Raw genomic sequence first — 22,589 nt, forward strand, 5'->3', positions numbered from 1 at the left:
CCTTCTGAGGGTAGACTGTGCCACTTAAGTGTTTTCCATGGGTGCTCAAGGAGTAATTGTGGGACAGCTGGTTAGAGAAGATGGACAGTAGAGAAGATAAATCAGGATGGAACATCTACCTATGTACACATGAGGTCCCCTGGTGTGGGACAGACAGAGCTAGAGGGTGGGGCAAGAAGAGCGCCTGCCTGCCTCTGTTTACTTTCATCTTACTTAGCCTTGAAGCTGTGCAGGGTTCTCCTACGTTCAGGTCTGGAGTTAGAAAAGCTCAGTTGAGGTTTTAGTACACCTGGGTGTAGCTATGTGGAAAAACGTAACTACATGGAAAAATCATTTTCTTTCTCTGAATCCTTAGTTCTTCCATTTTCAGGATGGGGTTAATAATACTTCCCCAGCTCACAAGACTGTTGGAATGAAGTAATGTATGAAAATACTTAGAAAGATATTGACCTAAATTTTCTTAATAATGTTCTAAAAGTGGTACAAGTTTTAATCTAGTGACAGTTATCATTAAAAAGAAAAAAGAGTATATATTATATTATCAGGCAAGTACCAAGAAATAATGTTGCTGGTGTTATTGCCTGTTTTTATAGATAAATCTACAGTAAAGCTTGGGTATACAGTGCTGTTTAGTTGATTTGTACTCTGATTTTTCAGAGACAGCTCAGTTAGAATATTGGTAATGTGTATGTTATGACTTCTTCCCATTAAAAATTTAACTTTCTGTTTTGATGCTTCTTATGGATTAATATTAAACATTTTTCTTAGCTGCTAAATGTAAATCACTATATTATAATTTGATGACTTTATAAGTGAAATAACAATGTTTGAACATGAATAATATTTTGATTGGCAGCCCCCTTCACTGTAATTCTGAAACTTAGATAGTTTTATCCTTCTTTTTTTTTTTTTTTAAGTTTTTATTCATCTATTTTGACAGCAACAACGTCTTTTTTTATTTTACTTGAAAGTCAGAGTTACACAGAGAGAGGAGAGGCAGAGAGCTGGATGGGAAGTGGAGCAGCTGGGTCTCGAACCGGCGCCCATATGGGATGCCGGCGCTTCAGGCCAGGGCATTAACCTGCTGCGCCACAGCACCGGCCCCAGTTTTATCCCTCTTTTTACATTTAAGAAAATTAGTCCATGTGAGTTGCCAATTTCCTTTTTTTAAAAAAAATTATATATTTATTTATTTGAGAGGCAGAGTTACAGACAGAGAGAGGGAAAGACAGAGAGAAAGGTCTTTCTTCAGCTGGTTCACTGCCCAAATGGCCACAAATAGCTGGAGCTGGGCTGATTGAAAGCCAGGAGCCAGGAATTTCTTATAGGTCTCCCACATGGGTGCAGGGGCCCAGGCACTTGGGCCATCTTTCACTGCTTTCCCAGGCCAGCAGCAGAGAGCTAGATCAGAATAGGAGAAGCTGGTACTTGAACTGGCTCCCCTATGGGATGCCGGCCCCGAAGGCAGAGGCTTAGCCTACTACGCCACAGTGCTGGCTCCATGAGTTTCCAGTTTCTAAAAAAAATATTTATTTATTTGAAGAGCAGAGTGATAGAGAAGGAGAGACAGAGGTCTTCTCCCATCTGCTGCTTTGCTCCCCAGATGGCTAAAATGGCCAGGACTGGGTCAAGCCAAAGACAAGAGCCAAGAACTCTATCCAGGTCTCACATGTGGGTGGCCCAAGTATTCTGGCCATCATGTGCTTTCCCAGGCATTAGCAGGAAGCATGATTGAGAGGAGAGCAGCCAGGACTTGAACCAATACTCTGATATGGGATGCTGACATTGCAAATGGCTGCTTGACCAGCTGTGCCATGATGCAGGTCTTAAATGGCATTTTGTAGCAACTTTTACTCTTTGTGTTCTGTTGATGTGGTTCTCAAATTAGATCATGTAAACTGGTGCTTTTCCAATGAATGGTTGCTAGTTTAGAAGGTGAAAAATTGCTGTTAATTTTTATTTTTACTATATATTTAGATTTATTCCAAAAAAAGAAAATAGTGTTTGACTTGATCATTGATCCCAGATAACTGACTTGGCCATGTTCCCCAGAGCTGTTAGAGAGGGGCTGAGTGAGCAAGACCAGACAACCTTAGGAATGGCCCAAAGAATGCATACTAAATCAAAAAGCATAGATTTTTACTTCTGTGTAACCTAGTTTTTCTTTTTTCTCAAAAGCAATTGATCATTCTCACCACAGCCTTATATCGAAGATTAAGAAAATGTAGACTGCCGATCAACATATTAATCACATTCAAACATTAGTTATTACTTTACTAATTAAGTAATCAAATCAAGGTCAACATAGTGATTTACATTTAATAGCTAAGAAAAATCTTGGGGCTGGTGCTGTGGTGTTTCAGGTTAAGCCTCTGCTTTCAGTGCCGGCATCCTGAATGGGCACCAGTTAGAGTACCAGGTGCTCCACTTCTGATCCATCTTCTGAAAGCAGCAGAAGATGGCTCAAGTATTTGGGCTCCTGCCACCCATGTGAGAGAGGCAGAAGAAACTCCTGGCTCCTAGCTTTGGTCTGGTCCGGCCCCAGCCATTACCCATTTGGGGAGTTAACCATTGGATGGAAGACCTCTCTTCCTGTCTCTCACTCTGTAACTTCAAATAAATAAAGTAAATCTTTTTTAAAAATGGAAAATGTTAATATTAATGCATAAGAAGCATCAAAATAGAAGGAAGTTGAGTCCTTTCTGGCAAGAAGCCACAGCACATGCATTATGAAGACAGGAGTTTACTGGAGAGGCATAACACAATCAGTAACATGTTTCAGAATACAGTGTGTGAACATGAACCTCAGGAGCTCAAAGTCTGTAGCTCCAAAACCATAGATTTGATAGACAGAGATGTATGTCTGTTTAAGTCTTACCTTATTAGTAAAATCAGCGTAACATCTGATTGTTAGAGGATAGCTATGCTGTTTTACTGGTGATCTTTTATAATAACACAAAATGATTTATATATTATACTAAAACAAGTGAAAAAATTCACATTTTCTCTTGATCTATAGGATGTAGATGATTTCTTTGAGCATGAACGAACATTCCTTTTAGAATATCATAATCGGGTTAAGGATGCATCTGCTAAATCTGATAAGATGACAAGATCCCACAAAAGTAAGATTTTTCTGTGGCTAATGCTTACATTTTTAATGTTTAAAGTATAAAGTTGACATATTGTTTGCAGTTTGTTAAAGTCTTGATACAGGAGGCCAGCGCCGTGGCTTAACAGGCTAATCCTCCGCCTTGCGGCGCCGGAACACCGGGTTCTAGTCCCGGTCGGGGCGCCGGATTCTATCCCGGTTGCCCCTCTTCCAGGCCAGCTCTCTGCTATGGCCCGGGAAGGCAGTGGAGGATGGCCCAGGTCCTTGGGCCCTGCACCCACATGGGAGACCAGGAGAAGCACCTGGCTCCTGCCTTCGGATCAGCGAGATGCACCAGCCGCGGCGGCCATTGGAGGGTGAACCAACGGCAAAAAGGAAGACCTTTCTCTCTGTCTCTCTCTCTCACTATCCACTCTGCCTGTCAAAAAAAAAAAAAGTCTTGATACAGGAAAGTGATTCTTGAACTGATTTATGAAACTGATCTCAAGACCCTTTTAGAAAGTGAGTTTGTGGGGCTGGCGCCGTGGCTCACGGGGTTAATCCTCCTCCTGCAGTGCCAGCATCCCATATGGGCGCCAGGTTCTAGTCCTGGTTACTCCTCTTCTAGTCCAGCTCTCTGCTGTGGCCCAGGAGGGCGGTGGAAGATGGCCCAGGTGTTTGGGCTCCTGCACCCATGTGGGAGATCGGGAAGAGGCACCTGGTTCCTGGCTTCGGATTGGCACAGTGTCAGCCCTGGAGGCCATTTGGGGTGTGAACCAATGGAAGGAAGACCTTTCTCTCTGTCTCTCTCTCACTGTCTATAACTTTACCTGTCAAATAAAAAAAAAAAAAGAAAAAGAAAAAGTGAGTTTGTGAGTTAAAAAATATTTTCATAAAAATACTATGATATATTTTATCTTTTTTACCCTGTTGATATTTACACTGATAATGCAAAAGAAAAGGTGGATAAAACTGCTGGTGCTTTAGTACAATCAAGACAGTAGCACCAAACTGTGCTAATAGTTACTCTCTCCTGGCAGGCACTTAGAATTATAAAAAATGGGACTTTCACTTAAGAATGTCCTTGATGAAGCAATACAAATAAATATAATAAATCTCCAATGTTAAGACCACATTGGTTTTTTGTTTTGTTTTGTTTTTTATTTAAAAGGCAGAGTTACAGAGAGAGAGAGAGATTTTCCATCCACTGGCTCACTCCCCAAATGATGGCAACAGCCTTGGCTGAGCCAGATGGAGGCTAGGAGCCAGGAGCTTCTTCCAGGTCTCCCACATGGGTGCAAGGCCCAAGCACTTAGGCATCCTCTGCTACTTTCCCAGGCCATTAACAGGGAACTGGATCAGAAGTAGAGCAGCTAGAACTTGTACTGGTGCCCATATGGAATGCCCTTGTCATAGCTGGTGGCTTTACCTGCTGCACTACAATACTGGCCCCAAGACCACATTGTTTTATATCCTGAGTGATAAAGTGGAAGATATGCATTCTTTTTTTTTTTTTCCTTAAATATGTTACATATTTATTTTTTTGAGAAGTAGAGTTACAAACAGAAGGAAAGACAGAGAGAAAGATCTTCACTCCCAAAATGGCTGCAGTGGCTGGGGCAGTACCAATCTGAAGCCAGGAGCCAGGAGCTTCTTCCAGGTCTCCCATGTGGGTTCAGGGGCCCAAGCACTTGGGCCGTCTTCCGCTGCTTTCCTAAGCCATTCACAGGGAGCTGGATCGAAAGAGGAGCAGCTGAAACACAACAGTGCCCATATGGGATGCCGGTGCTGCAGGCGGAAGCTTAGCCTACTGTGCCATAATGCTGGACAAATAATATACATTCTTTTTTTTTTTTAAGGGGTGGGGGGTTTTGCACTGTGGCATAGCTGGTTAAGCCATGGCCTGTAGCATTAGCATCCCATATGGTCGCCTGTTGGAGTCCTGGCTGCTCCACTTCTGATCCAGCTCCCTGCTAATGGTCTAGGAAAGCAGCAGAGGATAGTCTTAAGAGCCTGGGCCCATGTACTCATGTGGGAGACCCAGAAGAAGTTGCTGGCATTTGTCTTTTGCCTGGTCCATACCTGGATGTTGCAGCCATTTTGGGAGTGAACTGGCAGATGGAAGATCTCTCTGTCTCTCCTTCTCTCTCTCTCTCTCTCTCTGTAGCTCTGCTTTTCAAATAAATAATTAAATCTTTCAAAAAAATTTTTTTCAAAAAACACATAAAGCACTTTGGTTATATACTGAAGTATGAAGATTCTCTTGAGAAAGTATAGTGATTGCGTTATGAGTAAACGTTGGCTTGTTTTGTTTTGTTTTGTTTATTTATTTGAGAGGTAGAGTTACAGAGAGAGGGGGAGAGAGAGAAAGGTTTTCCATCTGCTGGTTTACTCCCCAGATGGCTACAATGGCTGGAGCTGAGCCGATCCAAGAGCCAAAGCCAGGAGCCAGGAGCCCCTCCAGGTCTCCCATGTGGGTGCAGGGACCCAAGCACTGAGCCATCTCAGCTGCTTTCCCAGGCCTTAGGAGAGAGTTGGATCAGAAGAGGAGCAGCCAGGACTTGAACTGGTGCCCACGTGGGATTCCAGTGCTGCAGGTGGAGGCTTAGCCCAGTATGCTATAGTGCCAGACCCACTAGTTGGTTTTTTTATCTTTTCTCTCTTTCTCGCTCTTGCTCACTCGCGCTCTCTCTCAAGATTTATTTTTTCACTTGAATGGCAGAGTGATGGAGAGAGGTCGTCATCTGCTGGTTCACTACCTAAATGACCACAACAGCCAAGTCTGGACCAGCTGAAGCCAGGAGCTAGGAACTCGATCCTGGTCTTCCATATGGGTGGCAGGGGCCCAAGTACTTGGGCCATCTTCCATCTTCCCAGTCACATTTCCTAACTGGATTGGGAGCAGAGCAACCAGGACTCAAAACTGTTGCTCTGATAATGGCATGTGAGTGTCACAAGTGGCACTTACTGAATCACAATGCTGGCCCCTCAACCATTATCCTACTGCTCTGTTAAATACATGCTCTATAAAAATTGTTCTTGATTTCTACCTCTTGGTAACCAACCCTTTTTTTTTTTTTTTTTGAAGATTGAGTTATTTATTTGAAAGGCAGTTTTACAGAGAAGGAGAGGCAGAGAGAGAGAGGTCTTCCACCTGCTGTTTCACTCCCCAGTTGGCCGCAGTGGTCAGAGCTGTGCCAATCCGAAGCCAGGAGCCGGGAGTTTCTTCTGGGTCTCCCCCATGGGTGCAGAGTCCCAAGGACTTGGGCCATTTTCTACTGCTTTCCCAGGCCATAGCAGAGAACTGGATCAGAAATGGAGCAGCTGGGACTTGAACCAACACCCATATGGGCTGCTGGCACTGCAGGTGGCGGCTTTACCGGCTATGCCACAGCGCCGGCCCCTAAATGTTTTTTTTTTTTTAAGAGATTTATTTATTTTGAAAGTCAAGGGGCTGGAGCTGTGGCGCAGTGGGTTAAAGCCCTGACCTGAAGTGCCAGCGTCCCATATGGGCACCGGTTCTAGTCCTGGCTGCTCCATTATGGCCTGGGAAAGCAGCAGAAGATGGCCCAAGTGTTTGGGCCCCTGCACCTATATGGGAGACCCTGAAGAAGTTTCTGGCTCCTGGCTTCAGATCAGTGTAAACCAGCGGATAGAAGACCTCTCTGTCTGTCTTTAGCTCTCTCTGTAACTAAATAAAAATAAATCTTTTTTTTAAAAAAAAAAAAAGAAAGAAAGAAAGAAAGAAAGTCAAAATTGCAGAGAATGAGGGAGATACATGTAGAGACCAACCTTCCATCCACTGGTTCACTCCCCAGATGGCTGCGTGAGCCAGGAGCTTCATCTAGGTCTCCCGTGTGGTTGCAGGGGCCCAAGCATTTGGGCCATCTTCTGCTACTTTTCTCAGGTCATTAGCACAGAGCTGGATCAGAAGTGGAGTAGCTGGTACATGAACTGGTATCTATAATGGATGCCAGCATTGCAGGCAGTAGCTTTACCTGCTGTGCCACAACACTGGTCTCTAAGTGTTTTTTAAAATTAAACTTTTAGGATCTGGAATTGTGGCATGACAGATTAAGCCACCACTTGCAATGCCAGCATCTCATATGGGTGCTGGTTCAAGTCCTAGCTGATCCACTTCTGATCCAGCTCCATGTTAATGCACCTGGGAAAGCAGTGTAAGATGGCCCAAGTGCTTGGGCCCCTGAATGCATATGGGAGACCTGGGTGAAGCTCCTGGCTTTGGCCTGGCCCAGCCCATATAGTTGTGGCCATTTGGGGAGTGAACCAATAGATAGAAGATCTCTCTCTCCCCTTCTTTCCTTCTCCCTTTCTCTCTTTCCCTTTCTCTTCCTCCCTCCTTCCCTCCCTCCCTCTCTGTAACTCTGCCTTTTAAATAAATATTTTTTAAAAATCAAATTAAACTTTTATATTAAGATAATTGTGAAGAATCCCACAGAAATGATGGTTCAATCTGAAGTTTGTATTCAGTTTCTTTATAAATTATACCAGAATAGGTATACTCTAAGTAGCCATAATAGTCATCAAATTTCAGCCTTTTTAGTTAAATGTAATTTTTTACAACTAAGGATTACTATTTTTAAAAACTTTCCATGTGTGTATTTTTATTTAAAGACTTATTATATTTATTTGAAACACAGAATAACAGAGAGGGGTAGAGCCATAGAGAGAGAGAGAGAGAGAGAAGAGAGGTCTTCCGTTTGCTGGTTCACTCCCAAAATGACCACAAGGGCTAGAGCTGAGCTGATCGGAAGCTAGGAGCCTGGAACTTCTTCCAGGTCTCCCACACAGGTGCAGGGGCCCAAGGACTTGGGCCATCATCCACTGTTTTCCCAGGCCATAGCAGAAAGCTGGATCGGAAGTGGAGCAGCAAGGACTTGAACTGGCATCCATATGGGATGCCGGCACTACAGGCTAGGGCTTTAACTCACTGTGCCACAGCGCAGACCCCTCATGTGTTTATTTGAAAGGCAGAATGACAAAGACAGATCTTCCATCTGCTTGTTCACTCCACTGATGCTCACCATAGCTGGAGTGGGGCTAGGCCAAAGACAGGAACCCGGAACTCCATCTGGGTTTCTCAACATGAGTGGCAGGAACTCAAGTAACTTAGTCATCATTTGCTGCTTTTCCCACAACATTAGCAGGAAGTTGCATCAGAAGCAAGTTGGGGCCAATACTGTGGCGTAGTAGGCTAAGCCTCCACCTAGTGCACCAACATCCCATGTGGGTGGTGGTTTGAGTCCTCCCTTTTCCACTTCCAATCCGGCACCCTTCTGTTGGCCTGGGAAAGTAGTGGAAGGTGGCCCAAGTGCTTGGGCCCCTGCACCTGCATGGGAGACTTAGAAATGGCTCCTGGCTTCTGGCTTTGGATCAGCCCAGCCATTGTGCCCATTTGGGGAGTGAACCAGCTGGTGGAGGACCTTTCTCTCCTTCTCTGTCTGTAATTCTTCCTCTCAAATAAATCAGTAAGTCTGAAAGAAAAAAATAAAGGAATAGAGTCACCAGGACTTGATCCCGGCATTCAGAAATGAAATGTGGGTATGCTAAGCTGTGACTTAACCTATTGTATCACAGTGCCCTCCTTAAGAATTACTATTTTGTTCAATAATAAACACTTATGAAAGTGCTACTAATATAAGTGGGAGTCTCCATACAAAGTGTCTTAGACTTACATAATTGATAAAGAAAACACTTATATAGTGCTATAGTTGCTGTGCACTGTGTAACTAACTATAGTATATAATTTAAATGCCAGGTACATGGTAATATTAACTCATTTAACCCTCGAAATAATTGTGTGCATTAAATACCATTCAACAGATTTCGTGATATTCAAGTGTCATATAATCGTTTTCAACCATTGTATTGCCTTGTGGGGAGAACCTTACCTAGGAAGAGTGTTGTGCTAAAGTTGGATACTTGGCTTTCTAGCACCTGAGAGTAATGATGCCACCATTCCAGTTCATCTTGAGTCTGGGCTCCATAATTTCCCTTCTTACCTCAGGTCTACTGTTTGTTTTGTTGTTGTTGTTTTGTTTTGTTTTTTTGTTTTTTGTTTTTTGACAGGCAGAATGAACAGTGAGAGAGAGAGACAGAGAGAAAGGTCTTCCTTTTTCCATTGGTTCACTCCTCAATGGCCACTGCGGCCGGCGTGCTGCGGCCAGCGCACCACGCTGATCCAAAGCCAGGAGCCAGGTGCTTCTCCTGGTCTCCCATGCGGGTGTAGGGCCCAAGCACTTGGGCCATTCTCCACTGCACTCCCGGGCCACAGCAGAGAGCTGGATTGGAAGAGGAGCAACTGGGACAGAATCCGGCACCCCGACCGGGACTAGAACCCGGGGTGCCGGCGCCGCAGGTAGAGGATTAGCCTATTGAGCCGCAGCGCCGGCCAGGTCTACTGTTTCTAAATCCAAACTGTTACACTTTCCAAATATCTTTCAGTTTTATCAGCTTCTCTCTATCTCCTCTCTTCCCATTATCCCCGTCTTACCCCTCAGTTCTATTATCAGGTTATTGCAACAATTTCTTGGTTGGTCACCCTACTTTCTTTGTTTTACTTACGTCTATACAGCAAAAAGTTTTAAAGGATAAGGTTTACATTTCTTTATACAATTATTTATTTTTGTTCTATTTGAATGGTAGAGAGAGACAGACCAACAGATGGAAAGATACCTTCTGTCCACTGGTTCACTCCCCAAATGTCTACAACAGCCAGTCAGGGCCCAGATGAAGTCAGAAGCCTGGGACTCAGTCTGGGTCACTCATGTGGGTGGCAGAGACCCAAGTACTTGAGCCATCATCTGCTTCTTCCCAAGGTACACATTTGAAGAAAGCTGGGTGGGAAGCAGAGTATCTGGGACTCTAGCTGGCTGTCTGATATAGGCATCCCGAACAGCCATTTAACTGCTGTGCCACATGGCAGAATTTACCACTACTGTGGCTTAAACATGTTTACTGGCATCCATTCACATAGGATCAGATCCAAATTGTCATGGCTTACAAGAGCTATTTCCCCAAGATGCTTTGAACTTTTCTGTCTTCAGCCCACCCACTCCCCCTGTGAACCCTGCACTATGTAGCCCAGAAAGCTCTTTGAATATATAGTGCTCTTTTATGTATTATGTCTCTGGCCTTTACCCATGTCACTTTGTTTATCCAAAATGCTTTTCCCTGAGGCCAGCATTGTGGCGTAATAGGTTAAGCTGCTGCCTGCAATGCTGGCATCCTGTGTGAGCACCAGTTTGAACCCTGGCTGCTTCACTTCTGATCCACTCCCTCCTAATGCACCTAGGAAAGCAGTGGAAGATATTCCAGGTCATTGAGCCCCTGTACCCACATGAGAGACCTGGAGAAAGCTCCTGCCTCCTGGCCTTGGCTTGGCCTAGCCCTTGGTCATTGTGGCCATTTGGGGAGTGAACCAGCAGATGGAAGATCTGTCTCCCCTCTTCCCCATAACTCAGCCTTTCAAATAAATAAAAATAAGTCTTTGAAAATGTTCCTTCTTTATCTAGTAAATAAAGATCTGTTCATCCTACAAGCTCCATCTCATTCTGTAGTTCCTATAAATCCTTCCCCAAATTACTCAGGTAGAATCATCTGTTTCTCTTGTTCCCAAGATGGCTTGCATGTGTCTAATACGATATTCATCATATTATATTATGGTTATTTGTGTGTTTCCTTTACTAGACTTTGGGTATCTGAATATTTTACAGTGCTGGCAGATAGGTACTTAATATTTTTAAATCAGTGAATAAATATTTCTTAACTTTTTCTGTAGGTGCTGCAGATGATTACAATAGAATTGGTTCTTCATTGTATGCTTTAGGAACTCAGGATTCTACAGATATATGCAAGTAAGGATTCTAATTAAAAACATCAAATATAAGTAAAACAGAAAAATTTCTGTTAGTAGCTTAGATGACACAGTACTTCTAATGCAGGCAGATGTTTTGGATTATTTTTGTCAAAACAATCGATAAGGAGCATTGTTGTAAACTTGGGTCAATATCATTTTTTTTTGCCTTCCTTTCCCTCATATTTTTAAAATTTGGGAAATAAAAATGGACTTTAATGTGTAATTTTTAATTATTTGCAGTGTTTTATTTTATGAAGATAGACTGTGTGTGAGTGGGGAAGAATTTATGACTTGTTAGGTTTTGATATTTATCATAAATGCTGTTTTAAATTACATATCCATGTGTGTGTGTATGAGTATGCATGTATTTCATTGGAGGCCAAATTAAAGTTTAAAGTAAAATTTGATGCTATCCGTTTTTGCTTTTTAAAGAGACTAGCTGTTTTAGATTTTTTTTAGGTCTTGAAAGGCTTTTTTGTTTTGTTTGTTTGTTTATTTTTTAAAAGATTTATTTATTTATTTGAAAGAGTTACACAGAGAAGGAGAGGCAGAGAGAGAAAGGTCTTCCATTCTCCCAATTGGCTGTAACGGTCAGAGCTGCACTGATCTAAAGCCAGGAGCCAGGAGCTTCTTCCAGGTCTCCCACATGGATGCAGGGGCCCAGGGACTTGGGCCATCTTCTTTTTTTTTTTTTTTTTTTTTTTTGACAGGCAGAGTGGATAGTGAGAGAGACAGAGAGAAAGGTCTTCCTTTTTGCCGTTGGTTCACCCTCCAATGGCCGCTGTGGCCGGCACATCTCGCTGATCCGAAGGCAGGAGCCAGGTGCTTCTCCTGGTCTCCCATGTGGGTGCAGGGCCCAAGGACCTGGGCCATCCTCCACTGCCTTCCCGGGCCATAGCAGAGAGCTGGCCTGGAAGAGGGGCAACCGGGATAGAATCCGGCGCCCCGACCGGGACTAGAACCCGGTGTTCCGGCGCCGCAAGGCGGAGGATTAGCCTGTTAAGCCACGGCGCCGGCCTTGGGCCATCTTCTACTTCTTTCCCAGGCCATAGCAGAGAGCTGGATTGGAAGTGGAGCAGCCAGGTCTTGAACCAGCTCTCATGGGCTGCTGGCACTGCAGGCAGCAGCTTTACCAGCTATGCCACAGTGCCGGCCCCTATTTTTATTTATTTGAAAGGCAGAGAGAGAGAACACACTATTGATCCTTCATCCATTGGTTCATTCCCCAAATGCCTCCTCTGTGGAACGTGGTGTCCCAAGTGGCTGCCTAAGCCACTGCACTGGACCACAACACCTTCCCCATGTTCTGGTTTTTAGAGTGAATCTGAGGGCAATCCTAGAGTGACCCAGTGAAGGTGTTGTGTGTGTTAGTATAAAAAAAAAAGCTCTTGAGAGGGTTACTTGTATAACTGTTCCTTTTTTTTTTTTTTCTTTTGAAGAATAATTAATTAATTAGAGAGACAGAGCTTCATTTGGCAGCTCACTTCCAAATACCCATGATAGCTAGGGCTGGAGCTGAATTCAGGAACCAAAAACATAATCCATGTCTCTTGTATAGATGACAAGGACCCAACCATTCAGCTGCTGCCTCCCATGGTCTGCATTAATAGGTAGCTAGAGTCAGGAGCTGGAGGCATGCACTCTAAAATATGGGACACCAACCCCTTAACCACTAGACCAAATGTCCACCCCCCAGCTATTCTGCACTTTATGCTGATGTTTCACTTTAATCTAACAGTAGTTAATTTTAGTTGTTCCTATAATCTTATTTAAACTTTTTATTGAAAAATATTCAAGCATATTTTATTTGGGAAAGCTATTTTCAAAGTTTTTGTCTTTCTCCAAACAACATCTTTGAACTTTTCTCTAGTATATCCTATCTCAGTAGACATTAAAGAGCCAAACTTTCAGTGAAGCAAGGTTAATTATTTAAAAAGAAAAAAAAAAAGGAATTATTTATTTGAAAGGGAGAGACAGAGATCTTTCATGTGCTAGTTCACTCTCCAAATGGCTACAATATCCACTTTTGGGCCAGTTTGAAGCCAGGAGCAAGGAATTCCATCCTGGTTTTCCCCATGGATGGCAGGACCCAAATACTTGGGCCATGTTTTGCTGCCTTCCTGGGTTTATTAGTTGGTAGCTGGATGGGAAGTAGAGCACCTGGGACCCAATCCAGTACTCCAATATTGGGATACTGGAGTGTCCAGTGACAGCTTAACCTGGTGCACTACACCAGCCCTGCAAGGTTATTCTGTTATAAGGCAGCTGCATTTTTTTTTTTTTAAAGATTTATTTATTTGAAAGGCAGAGTTACAGAGGCAGAGAGAGAGATCTTCATCTGTTGGTTCATTCCCCAAATGGCCACAACAGCCAGGACTGGGCCAGGCCAAAGCTAGGAGCCAAGAGCTTCATCTGGATCTCCCATGTGGATGCAGGAACCCAAGCACTAGGGCCATGCTGCTGTTTTTCCCAGGCCATTAGCAGGGAGCTGGATCAGACATGGAGCAGCAGGACTTGAACTGGGGTCTATATGGAATGCCAGCATTACAGACAGCAATCAGCCCCCTTAGAAAACTTATAAGAACTATTCCAACTTCAGTGTATTCCTGTTAAATTAGCCTTCTGTCTCTTTCATTGTGATTACTTTCTAATTTTTCTGTAACTTTGAAGGTGTAGGATTTGTTTAGTGTTACACAGTGTATTACTACAGAATGTCAACATTAATGTTTAAGGTTGTAGTTTAGACTGTCCTCTAGAAGTGAGATGGGTGGATTTTTCTATAACAGATTTTTTTTTGTTTAAGGTATACAAATTTCGTGTATTTCCTATATACAGATTCTCTATAACAGATTCCAAGTAATCTGTTTTATTGGTGGAAGCACAGGGAGAATTTTGTTGAACTAAAAGAAACCGTCAGTTATCAAGACCATTAAATGTTACTGTAATGAGACAAGAATATTTGTTATTAATATGATTAATATTTGTTATTAATATGATTAATATGATTTGTGTGCATATTCTGTGAACAGCGGAATGGAAAATTGTTTCAAGTTTAGCTCCTCATGAAAATATTCTTACCTTTCAGATTTTTCCTCAAAGTTTCAGAACTGTTTGATAAAACAAGAGTAAGTACTAAATCCTAGAGATCTACTATATAGCATTGTGCCTATTGTGTTGTATGTTTAAAAATCTATTAAAAGGATGGATTTCATGTTAAGTGTCCTTACCATGATAAACCCCTCCCTTCCTCCCTCCCTTCCTTCCTTCCTTTCTTCTTTCCTTCTTTCCTTTCTTCCTTTTTTTTTTAAAATTTATTTATGGGGCCGGCACTGTGGCATAACAGGTAAAGCCACCACCTGCAGTGCCAGCAGCCCAGATGGGCACCAGTTCGAGTTCCGGATGCCCCACTTGCAATCCAGCTCTCTGCTATGGCCTGGGAAAGCAGTAGAAGATGGCCCAAGTCTTTGGGCCCCGGCACCCATGTGGGAGACCCAGAAGAAGCTCCTGGCTCCTGGCTTCAGATTGGTACAGCTCCAGCCATTGCGGCCAATTGGGGAGTGAACCAGAGGATGGAAGACCTCTCTCTCTCTCTGCCTCTGCCTCTCCTTCTCTGTGTGTAACTCTGACTTTCAAATAAATAAATAAATACATCTTTAAAACAAAAAAAGATTTATTTACTTATTTAAAAGGCAGAGTTACAGAGAAGTAGAGAGAGAGAGAGAGAGAGAGAGAGAGAGGTCTTCCGTCTGCTGATTCAGTCCCCAAATGGCCTCAATGGCCGGATCTGAGCTGAACCAAAGACAGGAACCAGGAGTTTCTTCCAGGTCTCCCATGCAGGTGCCGGGGCCCAAGGACTTGGGCCATCTTCTACTTATTTTCCAGGCCATAGCAGAGAGCTGCATGAGAAGTAGAGCATCTGGGACTCAAACCAGTGCCCTTATGGGATACTGGTACTGTAGGCGGTAGCTTTAACCACTGTGCCACAGCACTGGCCCCGACAGACTGGTTTAAAAGTGGATAATGTCAGTATGAGTCAAGTGTACACCTTTGAGAAGGTTGCACTCATGATAGTAATAGTTTCATATTATCAGTGTTTGCTTGGGAGCATCAGCCATAGATATATTAATATATAACATTTTTATCAGTTGATAAAACAGGAAATATTTATTAGATGTTTAATGGTAGTCAACTGAAAGTTGTCTAGTACAGAAATTGGACTTCTGCATGACCTTTGGCAATTGAGTGATGTGTAGTGGAGACAATAAAAGAAAGGGAGATATTGTCAACACAAAAGAAAATCATATAAATGTCAACACTGTGGAATCCAGATGGCCTGTTAGTCTACCTTTAGCACTTGCTTATATCAGTGACATTTTCTGGGAAGATAGTTTCTCTGTTCATACACATCACAAGAATAGAGACCCATCATAAAATAGCCTTATATCTATTCAGGTCCCTTGAGAAGGATATATTATGATAGGGTTTTAAAAAAAAAGAACAGACTGGCCGTGGCTCAACAAGCTAATCCTGCGCCTGCGGTGCCGGCACACCGGGTTCTAGTCCCGGTTGAGGCGCCGGATTCTGTCCCGGTTGCCCCTCTTCCAGGACAGCTCTCTGCTATGGCCCGGGAGTGCAGTGGAGGATGGCTCAAGTGCTTGGGCCCTGCACCCGCATGGGAGACCAGGAGAAGCACTTGGTCATTGGAGGGTGAACCAACGGTAAAGGAAGACCTCTCTCTCTCTCTCTCTCTCTCTCTCTCTCACTCTCACTCTTACTGTCCACTCTGCCTGTCAAAAAAAAAAAAAGGGATTTTTTGTGATGAACAAAGAGGAAGGAAGAACCTTCAGACTGCAGTGTAGGCTTGACACCACAAAAGATGGAGGAAGAGACTCAGACTGTAATGCAATTCTAGGGAACCTTCAGGTAGATCAAAGGGGAATCCCCAAGCCAGAATAGCCTGTTTGAGGAGTGCCACATCAGCCAAGAATGGGCAGGCCCTCCTAGCTCCTGTGTTCTTTTGATCGTGTACAGCCAAGGCAGGTGAGGTGAGTGTGCTGGAGCCTAGCCTTGGGATGAACATGGTTCTGCATCTGTAGGGGTTGCAGTGGGGACAGTGGATCAGCTGTGCTCCTTTCAGCAAGCAGTTTCTCTTGAAGGAGATTTTGGTAAAATTTTTCCATGGCTTCTACAGTCCTTAAGGTACTTTTTTTGTTTTTTGGTTATTTTACTCTGTAACAGACCATCTAGAAACTAGTAGCATAAAAATCACTTATTTTATTATGTTAATGAATTCTCTGGGTCAGGAATTCACAAAGAGCAGAGATGGCTTTCCTCTGTTTCTTGTTTGGGGCCTTTACAGGGAAGATAGGAAGGCTGGGTCTGGAGTTATCTGAAGGCTTTTTTACTCCTGTGTCTGAGAGTTAGGGGTGGAGGGGATGGGAGGGTTGTCATGCTAGCTATTAATTGAGTTATTGTACCAATTAATATTACCACTAAAATGAATATGAGCATTCAGGTTCCTATACTAGCTTGCTAATACTTGGTTTTTCCCACTCTATTTTAGTTTTTGCTATTCTGATGGGTGTATTGTTATTGTTTTAACTTTTATCTTGACAGTAATTTCAGGCTTTAAAAAAAGATGAGGGGCAGGCATTTTGGTGCAGTGAGCTAAACTGCCAGATGCTCTGCTTCTTATCTACCTCCCTGCCTGAGCCTCTGCCACCCATGTAGTAGACCTGGATGGAGCTCCTGGCTTTGTCCTGGACTAACTGCAGCTGTTACAGCCATGTAGGGAGTGAACCAGCAGATGAAAGGTCTCTTTCTGTCACTTTACCTTTCAAATAAATAAATCTTAAAAAAAAAGATGAAAGAGTAGCAAAAAAGAATTAATATATGTACACCCAGATTTTCCACGTTGTATGGTTATTCCATGAAGTCTATATTCATCTGTTTTGCATCCTTTATTCATCTCTGTTTTTAAAAGATTCATTTTATTTATTTTAAAAGTAGAGTGGGGCCAGCACCGTGGCATAGCAGGTAAAGCGACTGCCTGCAGTGCTGGCAGCCCGGATGGGCGCTGGTTCAAGTCCCGGCTGCTCCACTTCCGATCCAGCTCTCTGCTGTGGCCTGGGAAAGCAGTAGAAGATGGCCCAAGTCTTTGGGCCCCTGCACCCACGTGGGAGACCCAGAAGAAGCTCCTGGCTCCTGGTTTCGAATTGGCTCAGCTCCAGCCGTTGTAGCCTTCTGGGGAGCAAACCAGTGGATGGAAGACCTCTCTCGCTGCCTCTCCTTCTCTCTGTGTAACTGACTTTCAAATAAATAAATACATCTTTAAAACAAACAAAAAAAAAGATTTATTTATTTATTTGAGAGGTAGGGCTACAGACAGAGAGGGAAAGACAGAAAGAAAGGTCTTCCATCCTCTGGTTTACTTCCCAGATGGCTGCAATGGCTGGAGCTGGGCTGATCTGAAGCCAGGAGCCACACAAGTACAGGAGCCCAAGTACATGGGCCATCTTCTACTATCCCAGGCCATAGCAGAAAGCTGGATCAGAAAAGGAGCAGCTGGAACATGAACCGGCGCCCATGTGGGATGCCAGTGCCACAGGTGGAGGCTTAGCCCACTATTCTCCAGCACTGGACCTTTGCCCGAGTTTTTAATACTTGATGTTTCTTTCTTTTACAGAAAATAGAAGCACGAGTATCTGCTGATGAGGATCTCAAACTTTCTGACCTTTTAAAATATTACTTGAGAGAATCTCAAGCAGCTAAGGTAATTTTCATTGTTTTTTAAAAATGAGCTACTTTACAAAAATCCATTTCTTCAGAGGTCCTTGGACTTTAAGATTGTTAAAGACAATATACTATTGGCCGGCGCCATGGCTCACTTGACTAATCCTCCGCCTGCAGCACCGGCACACCGGGTTCCTAGACCCGGTCAGGGCACCGGATTCTGTCCTGGTTGCTCCTCTTCCAGTCCAGCTCTCTGCTGTGGCTCGGGAAGGCAGTGGAAGATGGCCCAAGTGTTTGGGCCCTGTACCCCATGAGAGACCAGGAGGAAGCACCTGGCTCCTGGCTTTGGATCGGCACAGCGCGCCAGCCGTAAAGGCCATTTTGGGGGTGAACCAACGGAAGGAAGACCTTTCTCTCTGTCTCTCTCTCACTGTCTAACTCTGCCTGTCAAAAACCAGTGGATGGAAGACTTTCTCTCTCTGCCTCTCCTCTCTCTGTGTAACTCTGACCTTTAAATAAAAATAAATAAATCTTAAAAAAAAACTGTTCAGGTATATATTTTAAATGTATGAGTTTTATATGTAAATTTCTATCAGTAAAGCTATTCTATTACTTAAGAAGAAAAGTAGAAGAATGCCTGGCATCTGGTATTCCCCATGTGTTGGCTCTGATAGTGGTGGTAGAGGATGTGGTGATGATGGCTGATTGTGACTACCAGGAATGTGCAGCTTAATCCTACATTATTGTGAGGCATTCCGTTTTACAGGATCTCCTCTATCGAAGATCACGGTCACTAGTGGATTATGAAAATGCTAATAAAGCACTGGATAAAGCAAGGGCGAAAAATAAAGATGTTCTTCAAGCTGAAACTTCCCAACAATTATGTTGTCAGAAATTTGAAAAAATATCTGAATCTGCAAAACAAGGTACTCTTATATTAATCTTTAATCACAAGTCATACTTTATGACCATTATGTAAATTAAATAGTTAATCTTGATTTGTTCCCAGAACTTATAGATTTTAAGACAAGAAGAGTCGCTGCATTCAGGAAAAATTTAGTGGAACTGGCAGAATTGGAACTGAAGCATGCAAAGGTAGTGTCATATTAAAAGATTTAATGATTTAAGTGATGTATAATTTATAATTGAGTTAGTTATATAATTGGTAATGATCCTTTATTGACAGTTGCCTCCTACCAGTTAACCAAAAGTCTATTCCTGAGCTGGAATTAAATTTTCTTTTATTTCACTGCTTCAAAAAAAATTATAGTAGATGTCATCTCTGTATTCTTTTTTTAACAGTATTTCTTTGCTTCCTTATTTAATGTAAAGAAAAGGCTTGAGTGGGCATTGTGGTATAGCCACTTATCCCAAGGCCTGCATCTTATTCTGGGTGCTGGTTCAAGTCCCAGAAGCTCTGCTGCTGATCCAGCTTTCTGCTAATGCATCCTGGGAGGCAACAAGTGATCCTTCAAGTGCTTGGGACCCTGCCGCCCACATGGGAGACCAGAATGGAGTTCTGGGCTCTTGGCTTTAGCCTGGCCTAGTGCTGGCTATTGGAAGCATTTGGGGAGTGAACCAGTAGATGGAAGAGCTCTCTCCTGCTGTCAGTCTGCCTTTCAAATAAGATGGATTTTTTATATTATTTTATTTATTTGAAAGAGTTACAGAGAGGTAGAGACACAGAGAGGTCTTCCATCTGCTGGTTCACTCCCCAAATGGCCACAACAGCCAGAGCTGAGCTGATCCAGAGCCAGGAGCCAGGTGCTTCTTCTGAGTCTCCCACACAGGTGCAGGGACCCAAGGACTTCGGCCATCTTCTACTGCTTTCCCAGGCCATAGAAGAGAGCCAAATTGGAAGAGGAACAGCCAAGGCTTGAACCAGCACCCATATGGGGTGCTGGCACTACAGGCTGGGGCTTTAACCCACTGCACCACAGCGCTGGCCCCATAAAGAAATATTTTAAAAGTAAATAAAATGAAAAGGCCTGGTGGAGGCAGGCATTTGACCTAGCAGTTAAGATGCCAATTGAGATGACCCATGTCCTATATCAGAGTCCCTGAGTTTGATGCCTTGCTCAGGCCCCAGCTCCAGCTCCTAATTCCAGCTTCCTCCTAACACATTCAGTGTAAGACAGTGGTGATAGCTTGTGACTGGGATCCTGCTACCCATGTGGGAAGCCAGAATTGAATTCCTAGCTCCTGGCCCAGCCCTGGCTGTTGGCAACCATTTTGGGGATGAACCAGTAGATTGGAGCTCGTTTTCTTCCCGTAGTCACACCCCTCTCTATCCCTCCCCCTCCTTCTCATCAAATATATAAAAATTAAGAGAAAGGAAAGCCTTGGTCCAAACCTTACAAACAGAATCTTAGAATTGAGGAATTTTAACAATTGTGATTCAAAGAGTAATAATATCTGTAGTGTCTCTGTTGGTCAGCTCTGAAAGAATCTAGTACTTAATATGAGAGTTAGTATTTTTTTTTTAGTATAAAATTGTTCAATTGCTGTGTCACTTTTTTTTAGGATTTATTTATTTATTTGAAAGGCAGAGAGAAAGAGGGAGAGTCACAAAGTGATCTGCGATCTGCTGGTTCACTCCCCAAATGGCTGTAATGTCCAGGGCTGCACCAGGTCAAAGCCAGCAGCCAGGAGCTTCTTCCTGGTCTCCCACGTGGGTGTAGGAGCCCAAACACTTGGGCCATCTTCTGCTGTTTTCCCAGGCACATTGGCAGGGAGCTGGATCAGAAGTAGAGCATCCAGGACTCAAAACAGTACCCACATGGGATGCTGGTCCCTCTGTGTCACTTGAAAGTACAAGAATGTAAGCAAACATCATCTATCGCTTCTCGGCCTTTTGGCTAAGATCTAGTGTAGCAAACATCATCTAATGTCAGAATAGATTTGCATTATTTAGTGACAAATTAATAACAAATTTTCAATTCGAAAAATAATCATGTTTTGGCCGGCGCTGTGGCTTACTAGGCTAATCCTCCGCCTGCGGCGCCGGCACCCCAGGTTCTAGTACCGGTTGGTGCACCGGATTCTGTCCCAGTTGCTCCTCTTCCAATCCAGCTCTCTGCTGTGGCCCAGGAAGGCAGTGGAGGATGGCCCAAGTGCTTGGGCCCTGCACCTGCATGGGAGACCAGGAGAAGCACCTGGCTCCTGGCTTTGGATCAGCGCAGCACGCCAGCCATGGCGGCCATTTGGGGTTGAACCAATGGAAGGAAGACCTTTCTCTCACTGTCTAACTCTGCCTGTAAAAAAAAAAAAAAGAAAAGAAAAAAATAATCATGTTTCATTTACATGATGATGATGTTTAGCTTTATCTCAGTATGTAATGAAATTTCATTTGACCTATATAATCCCATTTTCTCCAGTAGGGAGCTCTGTAGGATCAAATCCTACTTTCTTCATTGATAAGACAATATCAAACAAATAACCATAAAACTTGGGGCCGGCGCTGTGGCAAAGCAGGTAAAGCCACTGCCTGCAGTGCCAACATCCCATATGGGTATCGGTTTGGGCCCCAGGGGCTCCACTTCCGATCCAGCTCTGCTATGGCCTGGGAAAGCAGTAGAAGATGGCCCAGGGCTCCTGCACCCATGTGGAAGAAGTTCCTGGCTACTGGCTTTAGATCGGCCCAGCTCTGGCTGTTGTAGCCAATTGGGGAGTGAACCAGCATATGGAAGACACATCTCTCCCTCCCTCCCCCCCACCTCTAACTCTTTAAAAAAAAAAAAAAAAAAAAGGAAAAAAAAGCCATAAAACTCACATAATTTTAGCCTTTTTGCACATTTCTCCCCACACATATATTCCATGATGTCTGACTGGCATTTCTCTGGAGCTGGCTCTTCATTCATTGCTCAAGTCATTCATTCTTTGAGAGCTTTCTCCTCAGGTTATTTACAGTACTAAGTACTGCTAGCATCATCAAGTCTGTGATGCCCTCCTGAGGTACATTTCCTTACTCCTTTTATCATCTCTTTGGTTTCTTAGATGGTGAAGATCACTTATATCCTTTTCACTTTTTTTTTTTTTTTTAAGATTTATTTATTTATTTGAAAGGCAGAGTTACAGAGAGGTAGAGGCAGAGAAAGAGAGAGGTCTTCCATCTGCTAGTTCAGTCCCCAGATGACTGCAATGGCTGGAGCTGGGGTGATCCGAAGCCGGGAGCCAGGAGCTTTCTCCGGGTCTCCCACGTGGGTGCAGGGGCCAAGGACTTGGGTCATCTTCTACTGCTTTCCCAGGCCATAGCAGAGAGCTGGATTGAAAGTAGAGCAGCCGGGACTGGAACCAGTGCCTCTTTTCCACTTTTAATACAAACATGTCTTCAGGCTGAATTTGTTTCTTTTGCACTCCTAAAGGAGTAATGTATTTCACTACCATGCTTCAAGCTCATTTCTCTTCCACTCCTAGTGATTCAGCCCAAACGGTAAAACTGTTTGCAAAGCTCTAGGGTTTTGGGAGTTCTTTTTTTTTTTTTTTTTAAGGATTTATTTATTTATTTGAAAGTCAGAGTTACACACAGAGAGAGGAGAGGCAGAGAGAGAGAGAGAGAAAAGTCTTCCATCCGACGGTTCACTCTCCGGATGGCTGCAACGGCCAGAGCTATGCCGATCCGGAGTCAGGAGCTTCTTCTGGGTCTCCCACACTGGGTGCAGGGGCCCAAGGACTTGGGCCATCTTCCACTGCTTTCCCAGGCAATAGCAGAGAGCTGGATCAGAAGTGGAGCAGCCAGGACTGGAACTGGCACCCTTATGGGATGCCGGCGCACCAAGCCAGGACGTTAACCCTCTGCGCCACAGCGCTGTTCCCTGGATATTTCTTGACCTGTGTGCAGCACCTCCTAGGAACAATGGTCTCTCTGGAGCAGAGAGGCCAGATGTA

The 22,589-nt window shown here is 43.7% G+C and overlaps 1 protein-coding gene across 1 annotated transcript in view; it reads left to right on the forward strand.

Moving 5' to 3' along the window:
- The window catches only part of SNX6 (sorting nexin 6), a 60,552-nt gene that overhangs the window by 32,574 nt on the left and 5,389 nt on the right, over positions 1–22,589 (forward strand). The window contains exons 8-13 of the mRNA XM_062205288.1: positions 3,020–3,125; positions 10,893–10,968; positions 14,056–14,095; positions 17,656–17,742; positions 18,469–18,628; positions 18,712–18,797. Coding sequence (XP_062061272.1) covers positions 3,020–3,125; positions 10,893–10,968; positions 14,056–14,095; positions 17,656–17,742; positions 18,469–18,628; positions 18,712–18,797 — 555 coding nt within the window. The remainder of the gene's footprint in view (positions 1–3,019; positions 3,126–10,892; positions 10,969–14,055; positions 14,096–17,655; positions 17,743–18,468; positions 18,629–18,711; positions 18,798–22,589) is intronic.

The sequence above is a fragment of the Lepus europaeus genome, chromosome 11, assembly GCF_033115175.1.
Source record: "Lepus europaeus isolate LE1 chromosome 11, mLepTim1.pri, whole genome shotgun sequence".
Classification (NCBI taxonomy): Eukaryota; Metazoa; Chordata; class Mammalia; order Lagomorpha; family Leporidae; genus Lepus; species Lepus europaeus.